Genomic DNA, 9,154 nt, shown 5'->3' with positions numbered 1-9,154 from the left:
ATTGCTGCGTTCATTGTTTTGCAGTTTGCGGAAGGCAGAGGAGTGGAACCGCAGGGCACGGATCCGGAGGGTGAGGAGGTGGGTGTGTGACAACAGGGCTCCCATGGCTGCTGCTCCTGGAGGTGAGCAAGGAGAGTGGGGATTTTGGACAAATGCTCATTTTACTGTGAAGATGCCTGGGCAGACAAAAATGACACTCGTGGTTACAAAAATGATGTTGTCAACTTTGGTATTGTGTTGGTTAGACTGGAGCTAAAGCCTTAGTACCAGTATCACAGCTGGGTGTTCACCGGGAAAAGCAGATTCCTGAAAACAAACCTGGGGTGGCTGCAGCACCTGCCCCCAGAAGGCTCCTCAGGACTGAGGAAATGTGTTTGATTTTAGTGCTGTGCATTGTTGTGAGGCTGCAGCTGTTGAACGAACACCCACCCGCTGAAAGCACCAAGTTCCTGCTGACAGCTGCTAAAACACTTTCTGAACAGAGTTTTATAAAGAACAAGCTTTCCTGTTCAGATTGATAATTTCAGTACATGTTCAGCTGACAAGAGATTCCTGGAACTAATCAGTTCTGCCTACAATATATATCCCCTTACAATTACATCAACTTCCTCGTTCTTGCAGTTCACATTCTATCATTAGTATTTTACTTTCTAGAAAACTGAACTCTTTTCAAAGAAGACTCCAAACACTTCAGTATGTTTTCAATAGTATTTTATTCACACTAGAGTACGCAAAGCAGTTAGAAAATACTAATGAAATTATTCTAAAACTGTCAGGGGTTTTGTTTGAGGGTGAAGAAAGGCTGAAATAATTAGCAAAGACAACTCAGTGCTGCCAGCCAGCCTGTTGAAACCTACGCCTGGATAATTTAAACAAAATTAAAACCATGCTAATTACAAAAACTTACCACACAGTTCCTTGCAGGGATCACCGTTAGTCTTTGCAGGTCCAAGAAAACCATTTTAAGTGTTACTCAGCAGAAGTAGCTGGTAATAGTGCAAGTGCTAAAATGCAAAATTCACAGATGGTACAGAGTTTGGAGATTATTCCGACTTAGGTGCAGAAAATAAATCTCAGCAACTTTTTGCAGTGGGATATGAACAAGTGTGGGATTACTTTGCAGCCTGTTTAGAACCCCTCTAGATGTATATTGAGACCCAGCTGATTTTTTTAGTACTGCAAATGGAAAACTAACACTAGTGCAGTTTTAGCCACTGTTCAAATGGTCTTCTGTTCACATGCCTCAGTGTAATATGTGGTAATGAAGATTTAACTTGAAAAGTTTAGTAGGTTAAAAACTGTAAATATCCATATTCAGAACATTCAGAGCTACAGTGCAGTATTGTGTATAAAAAATACCCATCAACCTTCAGGGAGTTGCAAGCGCAAGTAGATTTACCAATTCCTCAACAACCCACCAGTGGAAACAATCCCACCAGTTTCTGCCAAAATATCCTGCTCTTTGTCAAAGTCTGTGTACACTCACTAATGCTTCGTTCTGCTGGAAAGGCTCCTGGGACTAGTTTTAAACATGAGTTTCTGGCTCTCTCCTGGGCTGAGTGTGTTGCAGAACCCTACGTGGACTAGTGGACCAGTCTAAAAACAAGTTAAAAACCTACGTCCCCAAGGAGATGCTGTGTGCAGAAACACATCTTGACAGTGTTTGTTTTCCCCACCCCACTTCAAGGAACTGCTCAAAGAACACGTGAGGAATGTTCCCTGGTACAGATGCAATCTGGAGGGAAGCGCTTACCCTTCTAGGTGTGCACACCCCAACGGGGGGAACTGGATTTTAGCTACATACGGCTCACTAAACAGTGCAAAAATAGAGTGGAGTAAAGGTGGGGGTCAGGTATCAGTACATGACGAGCGGTGGCTCCGTTTGAGCTGCTGACTTTTAGAGCGCACTTATCTGAAACAAACTGAATTACTGCAAAAGAGCTTTACAGAAGTTCATCTCAAAAGTGTAAAATTAATTAACTGCTATGAATTCTTTGCATTCAGGGCTGCAAAACAAAGACACATATTATTTAAATCAGTTTTATTTAAGAATTTCCTACAGTGACAAATCTTATAAAAAGCATCCAAACACGAAACTGCAGCAAACAGCATTCTTATGGGTATCTTACAGACAGAGGAACTTCCACCCGAGGCACACTGAGCTCGCTGTGCTCTCTGCTGCAGCAGCTACCGCAAAGCTCACCACAAGCTCAATGTTCTCCTCACAACCCCCACCAGCGGCAATTCACGTTACCACACTTACAGATCATTAACAGAAAAAAAAAAACAACACACACCATACAGCATTCACAGCAGTTGACATAAGGGAAAAAAAATACAAATATTCATTTCACATAACACATTCAACTAATCCATTAACCAGGTATAAAACCCACTTAAAGTCTTCCACATATGGATGTCCTTTGAATGCAAGAAACACTCGTACTTTATTTGCCATCATTGCTCTCCGCACACTCTCTCACCAAAGCCACAGGATTGAGAGACATCTCGCCAAGTAAAATAAAATCCATAATGCACCACCAGGTCTCCGCACGCGCTCTCTCCTGTACCTCGCACATACCAGCCCTCTCATGCCTCGGCACCACCATCAATCCCACACAAGGTTTCAAAAGTTCAAACAGCCTTCTGGTTCCATCTCACAGCCTTGCGTTCATAGCGTTGATACGACTCCATGAAATAAAGAGTAGCGGATAAAAATGGAACACCCACCGTCTAAGACGCAGCATGTGCGGTGTGATGAAGTATTCTTGGATGAGAAAGCATGTAGACAGAAGTATTCCTAAGGCAGAATATTTACAGCACTGCTTTCAATGAAGTGCTTCTTCCATAGACATTTGAAATGAGATGAACTGCGGAGATTAAATGAAGCCTTCATATCGTACTTTAGTATGGAGGGGAGACAGTGTTAAAAAAAAAATAGAACACAAAACAAGAGTGACACCGTGTTCTCCAACTGAGGCGCTTGGAGAGTCTTATGGTGGGATCAAATTAAAAACAAGAGGGAGAGAATGCTGTTTCTGACCAATGGTTTCCATTTTGAACATGCAAAGAATTCAGGTAGCCAGGAAACAAGGGACAGAGTATTACAGGAGAATCCTTTCCTATCGATTGTAGTGTTAGTTCACCTATGGGGCAAACAGCAGTCCACTTCCAAACATTCCGTATTCCAACAAGATATGTAACAAAACTTAGAAAATTCTTTTTACCTTTCTTTTTCTTTTTTTTTCTTTTTTTTTTTAAAAAAAAGAAAAATGTCAAAAATACTGCTGAATATACTGCACATTGAACAAACTGATTCGGAAAACTTTAGTATATATGTAATTTACAGTATACTTACCATGTGTTAGAAAAATTTGATTTCCCACCATAGAGTCAGTATCAGAGCCCACTGCGTCTACATTCCCCATCCTGACGATTTGGAATCCATGCTTGAACCAAAGCCTCCGTTAAACCCGCTGCTGGAGCCCGCGTTCGAGGCCGAGCCCCAGCCTATGGCCGCCCCTGAGTTGGACCCGCCGTAGGAGTTATTTCCTGAACTAAAGCCCTGGTTCTGCTCCCGCTGCATGTTGCCCTGCGGCTGGTTGTTTCCCGAGGGCCCCGACTGGTTCTGCTGGCTGGCCAGCATGCCCATCATCCCCCAGCTGCTCTGCAGCGCTGCCTGTGCCGCTGCCATCATGGCGGGGTTGATGCTAAAGGCTCCGAAGTTCATTCCTCCACCCATGTTGCTGCCCTGGTTGTTGCCCAGGCCTCCCCCACCTCCTCGGCTGTTGCCAAACCCCCCTTGGTTCCCAAAGCCTCCCGGGTTACCACCAAATCTTCCACCTCGCTCTAACTGCCTATTGCTATTGTGCTTAGGTTCAGCATTGGATATATGTACGCTGATTCCTTTAATGATCAAGTCCTCTCCACAAAGAGACTGGGCAACCTATAAGAAATAAGGGATTGATTAAATGTATGTTGGACTTCTTTTTGTTCAATGTTAGTAGTACAAAACAAAAATATCCCACATGATTCTGAGCAGATATTTAACCTGCAAAGGAAGCATATACATATACTTAATCCAATTTGAAGTGTTTTATCTTCATATTTACTACACTGACTGCAGTATAAAAACCCGTCTGTACAATGGCATCTGGAAAGTGTAACCTCAGACAACTCAATAAATCAAATCAAGCTAATACCACTGGGATTGTCATGATCGTGGACCAAGTGTTCCACGTGTAGTTCCAGAAATAATGCTTCATCAAGTCACTGTAACCCAGGCTGTCTAAATATGAAGTTTAAATATTTAAAGATGTACCTGATCATCTGCAAACGTAACAAAAGCAAAAGCTCGGAAGGGTTTAGGAATGAAGACATCTACCACTTCTCCATACTGGGCAAAGAACTGTTGGAGTTCATCTGCCGTCATGTCCTCAGTGCAGCGCCCAACAAAAACTTTTCTGCTACGCAAAGGTTCGTCAGGACTTTGCTGGAGAGAATTTAAGAGAAAGGAAAAAAAAAAGCAAAATTTATTTTTTAAAAAAATAATATATATATATATATTAAAAAAAATCACAACTATCCTTGAGAACTGAGCTACATTTTGCTAAAGGCCCCTTTTAATTAATCTAGCCTGTTCTGAGGACTGAAGATCAAGAAAGCTTGAGATTGTAAGTTAAAGACTTAAAAAAAGCTCTGTTCAGAACACACGTGCGCCTTGGGACAGATGGAGAAGAGTCACAAGAAAATGAACACAGGAGCAATACAGAACAGTGACAAGGCTTCAGGTTCTGTTTTGAATTCACGGACTCTGATCTCCCATAGGTTAGTTACTCCACCTGCTCTATTCTCCATGTATTCATGCAGCAGACAAGTTAGGCCGGTACTGCTGGATGTGAGAACACATTATTTTCAGATTTCCATCCCGACTTAATTCCCCACATGACGAGCTATTTTCCCAACGCTTCTCGTTCACTTCCTGCTCACCCACCACCTCCCTTGCTCTCTCTTGTCCATTTCACAGACTGAAAAGCCACATCCAAGAATGGATTATTAATCTATTCAACTGCTGCTAAAAAAGTGCACTTTGGAGTGTTTGGTAAAACTAGTAGTAAATACAGAAGTACCTTAGAATTGGGAAGTTTACAGTCACACCATCTTCCATCTATCATGTGCCGCTGAGACATCACTTTCACCTGCGTTTCATAATCCGTAAACCGAACAAACCCAAATCCTTTCGAGTGGCCAGTTTTAATATCCTTCTTCACCTAAGTAAAAAAACCAAAACCAGACTTTTAAAAAGATCACAGAAACAGTGCATGCTTGTATTTGTGACTTAATGACATGCTATTTACCAGTCATCTGCATTAACCTTGATATTAAGATCACCAGAAAAAGTATACAAAAAGTTTTTATTATCTCACTGTATTTGCCTGTCTCTTCTTACAAACACTACTATAATATGATATAGTCAAAGCAGGGGCTTATGGCACCTACAAATTAAACTGAGCCTGCCTTGAGCCCAGGCATAACCTGTGCGCGCAGGTGCGGCACGACACACGTGTCACTAACAGGCGGGCACAGGCAGGGACAGGAGCGTGGTGTTACTGGATTCATTTAGTAAAGTTCTGTTGGACAGTTTAGCATCTTGTAAACGTTCCCATCACAGCAATCTCTAATTCCTTAGCACACACATATTCAGCTACGACCAGTGACAGCAGTAATAACAATTAAAAAGTGCTTGAAAACACTGTACCCATTAAGCTGATCTGTGTGAATTGCCACTCCCAAATGTCCCTGGCCACCTCTACCTGCACAAGCTACAAAGTTTGCAACAAAATGCAACTGAAGAAAAGACACACAAGCTTCAGATCTTCTGTGAAGTTACATGGCTCTGTTTGTTTCTACTGGCTTTGTCAGAAGACTCATTTCTACTTGAGCTGCAAAGATTTTACCTGCACCATCAGAACTTCTCCAAATGTACTGAAATATTCCTTTAAGTCTTGTTCCGTGGTTTTCCAGGGAAGACCCAAAACTATTAAATCTGAAGTCTTCTGTACTGCTCGTTTCACTTTCACAGCTGATGATGCATCTGTTTCATCCATTTTTCTCTTATTATCTGAATACAGAGGAATACATTAGACATCAACCTTGACTCTGCAACTTGTTTCCACTGATTATGAACTGTATGGTATAAAATCATAATTATAAAAAGTACAGATTACAAAAGACACATGCTAGCTGATGGGAGCTTATTATTATAATCCATATCTACCTGTCCACAAATAGAGAAGAAAGAATAGTCTATGTTTAAGTCCTCCTCCAAAATGCAATTTGACTGAGTTAATTTACTAAAGTATTATCCAGTAACAATCACAGTCCTATAAGCATGTGGAGAAAACAGGGATTTTTAAGATGAATACTTCATTAGCCATTTACTTTCTTCCCTTGTTTTTTTGGGAGGGGGACAGGGTGGCCAGGCTCCTCTTTTCCTGGTAATTTGTTTTAAATGGTACCTCTGACCAACCATGGCTTGAAGAGAAGCATCTGGGAGTACAGAGATCCCATTACACCACAGTCTTAGAAGGTCTACACAGGGCTGTGAACTCTCCAAGGATAATGCAAGACTGTCATTAAAGTGCTTATATGGGTAAAGAGTTAAAGACATTACTGCACATCTGCAAACTCAGTGGTGCCAAATACATGAATAAAACTGCTGAACTTCTGTAAATCGGAGGGTTCAGCGGTAACATTGGAGCCATGTGAAACCATCAGCAACTCGCAGGGGCCTCTTGGCTGGAAAGAGCTGCAGAACGAAGACAAACCTTTGGGGTAGTTGACCACGTAGACCAGGTTTCCCCAGCCGGCCTCAGGCGCGTGCAGGATGCCCTCCACCAGCCGCACGCCCCGCATGCACTGCGACACCGGGTTGCGGTAGCGCAGCCCGCAGGCCCCGGGGAACTGCGCCGTGACGGTGGAGAGCAGCACGGTGCCGTCATCCTCCGACGGGATCTCGATGGGCTCGTCGTTCTCGTCCTCCGTCACCCGGATATACTCCGACATCTTCGCTGGGAGTCACTAAAGTACAGGACAGGGGGGGAAAGCGGGCGTGAGCCATCACCTGATTGCCCTTGACTCGGTTTTCCTCTTTCCAGCCTCAATGCGCGAAGCACCTGTGTTTATTACACAACGGGTACAGCGAAATGCGATATTCGCTGTCGGTAAAGCCTCGGGCCCTGCCGTGCCCACAGACACCGAAACAACACCTCGGCCCGGCCCAGAGCCGCGGAGGGACCGACAGCAACGGCGGGATCTCCCAGCACTACCGCGGCCTCCGCCAGCGGGGCCGGGACCGGCGACGGGCGGGGGGGAACGGCCCCCTCGGCCGCACCGCCTGCCAGGGCCTGCCCGCACCTGTGACCTCAACGCCCGTCACCGCCGGCGGCCCCGGCCCTAGCGGGCCATAGTGGGCCCTAGTGGACCCCGAGCGCGCCCGCTGCGCCCCGCTCACCGGCCAGGGAAGGGAGCGGCGTGTCCCGGAGACCCTCACCGGCTCCGCCGCGTACCACCCGCTGCCCCGCGCTGCCGCACAAAATGGCGGCCGCGGCTTCCCCTCAGAGGCCGGGCCGGGCCGCGGGGCGAACCATTCCATGGGGTGGGGCGGAGTTGCCGCGGAACGCGTCCGGCCGCGGGAACGCGGTGAGTCCCGGCCGCACTGCGGCCACGCATTGCCCGTGCACAGCCGAGGCCGCAGCCCGTGTTCTCGGGACAGGACGGGAGCAGCAGCCGGTGAAGGGACCGCTCCCCGCTCCGCTCCCCCCCCAGCGCCGGTGGTACGGCCCTCCCCGCGCCTGCGCGAAGCGAGCGCGAGGGCTGCCGGGAAGGGGTGGTGCCGGGGCGGCCACGGCAGCCGCGGGGCTCCGGTCGGGGCGGGATCCCCACAGACACCCGTGGGGACGGGCGGTGCCATCCGGCCCTGACCCCCGGAACGCTGCGGGGCGGGGGCGGCTGTTCCCGGTCAGTGATGACGGTGATGGCGGAGCCCCAAGCCCGCAGCGCGGCGGGTCGGCAGCGCCAGGCCGCGGGAAGGAGCCGCTGTTCCGGTAGTGGCTGTCGCTCAAGGTTAAAAACCAACCAGCCAAACCCCACCAAGACCCCCACACTCTTTCCAACGAGTCCTAAGCAACGGAGCAGCTTATTGAGCTAAGGTGAGGGGTCTATATCACTAGGGAGAACTCTGCTAGAAATGGTTTTGGGTGTATCAAGAGCTTCCAGTTGGGATTGAGGCCCCATATGCACTTTCAGGTCCCCTTTTCACAGAACGTGGTGACAAAATTAGAGATGGTGAGTATGGCGATCATTGTGGTATCTCAACATCAACCTTAAAATGCAGGTATTTCCAGGCTATAACCCTCTTGCCAAAGGACACAACGAGCGATACTGGCTGAGACATGTGAAGGCTGGAATCGCATCGTTCTGCGCTGGGTAGGAAGGTTGATCCACCTGCAGATGTCCCGCAGGCGTTCCCCGAGGGCCTGGGAAGAGCTAGATTAACCAGGGTGACTAATGCAGGCAGTTTACGGCAGCTCAGTTCTGTATCTCATATTTAGTGCGTTTGTCTGACACCCTCTCGTCCTTCCCCAGCTATCGGTTCATCGCTCAGAACCAATGTCTTCATTAATTCTTCGAGATGTTTAGGGGCTTTTTGCCTCTCCATCCACTGTCCTCCTCTGACCTTGTATAAAACAATTGTGTAGGATTGCTAGAAGTTCAAAGTTAGTAGTTCTAGCCCTGTCCTTTAATACCCGGTAAGTGTTTACCATAACATGGCTTAATCCTCTCTAGGCCCCATTTCCCCTTACTTAATGGAAAGACTTCATGGTTAAATCTCATTATACAATATTATAAATTTCTGAACTCCAAAGCCATTATGGCTAAGGGACACTCATATTCTTGCTGCCACTTTTCTGACTCAAAAAGGAAAGTTATGCAGCAGAGCCTGTCTACATAAGGTTTTCCTCAGCTGCAGCCCCAGGAAGGGCCGCTCTCTGGGCTGCTGTGCGGAGCCCTCTCTGCTCACATAACTCACACAAGTCTGTGTGCGAAAGCATCACACAGAGGAGGAAAACAACAGTGGCAGCAACATGGTATT

At 46.7% G+C, this 9,154-nt stretch overlaps 1 protein-coding gene across 4 annotated transcripts; it reads right to left on the bottom strand.

Moving 5' to 3' along the window:
* Positions 1 to 2,024: 2,024 nt before the first annotated feature.
* On the bottom strand, positions 2,025 to 7,609 carry TARDBP (TAR DNA binding protein). Of its 4 annotated transcripts, XR_013923256.1 has the most exons (7): positions 7,514 to 7,609; positions 6,828 to 7,080; positions 5,958 to 6,121; positions 5,130 to 5,270; positions 4,322 to 4,492; positions 3,359 to 3,946; positions 2,025 to 2,870 (listed from the first exon to the last, which is right to left on the bottom strand). XR_013923256.1 is itself a non-coding variant. In XM_080358599.1 (6 exons), exons 2-6 carry the CDS (start codon positions 7,063 to 7,065, stop codon positions 3,416 to 3,418), a joined length of 1,245 nt encoding a protein of 414 aa, XP_080214725.1. In that variant the 5' UTR covers positions 7,066 to 7,080; positions 7,514 to 7,609; the 3' UTR covers positions 2,025 to 3,415. The 4 variants fall into 4 exon arrangements, 3 of the variants coding, with proteins under 3 accessions (XP_080214725.1, XP_080214727.1, XP_080214726.1); XM_080358599.1 differs by having other exon boundaries at positions 2,025 to 3,946; XM_080358601.1 differs by having other exon boundaries at positions 2,025 to 3,946; positions 7,553 to 7,588.
* Between the last annotated feature and the right edge of the window lie 1,545 nt (positions 7,610 to 9,154).

The sequence above is a fragment of the Nesoenas mayeri genome (genome assembly GCF_963082525.1).
Source record: "Nesoenas mayeri genome assembly, chromosome: 24".
NCBI lineage: Eukaryota > Metazoa > Chordata > Aves > Columbiformes > Columbidae > Nesoenas > Nesoenas mayeri.
This window is presented reverse-complemented; position numbering and strand designations above follow the sequence as displayed.

Coding starts and splice junctions, on each gene's coding strand:
- TARDBP (XM_080358599.1), bottom strand. CDS start 7,065: ATGTCGGAGTATATCCGGGTGACGGAGGACGAGAACGACGAGCCCATC. Junction 4,493..5,129: donor GTAAACTTCCCAATTCTAAG/GTACTTCTGTAT, acceptor AATTCTCTCCAG/CAAAGTCCTGACGAACCTTT. Junction 3,947..4,321: donor TTACGTTTGCAGATGATCAG/GTACATCTTTAA, acceptor TATTTCTTATAG/GTTGCCCAGTCTCTTTGTGG.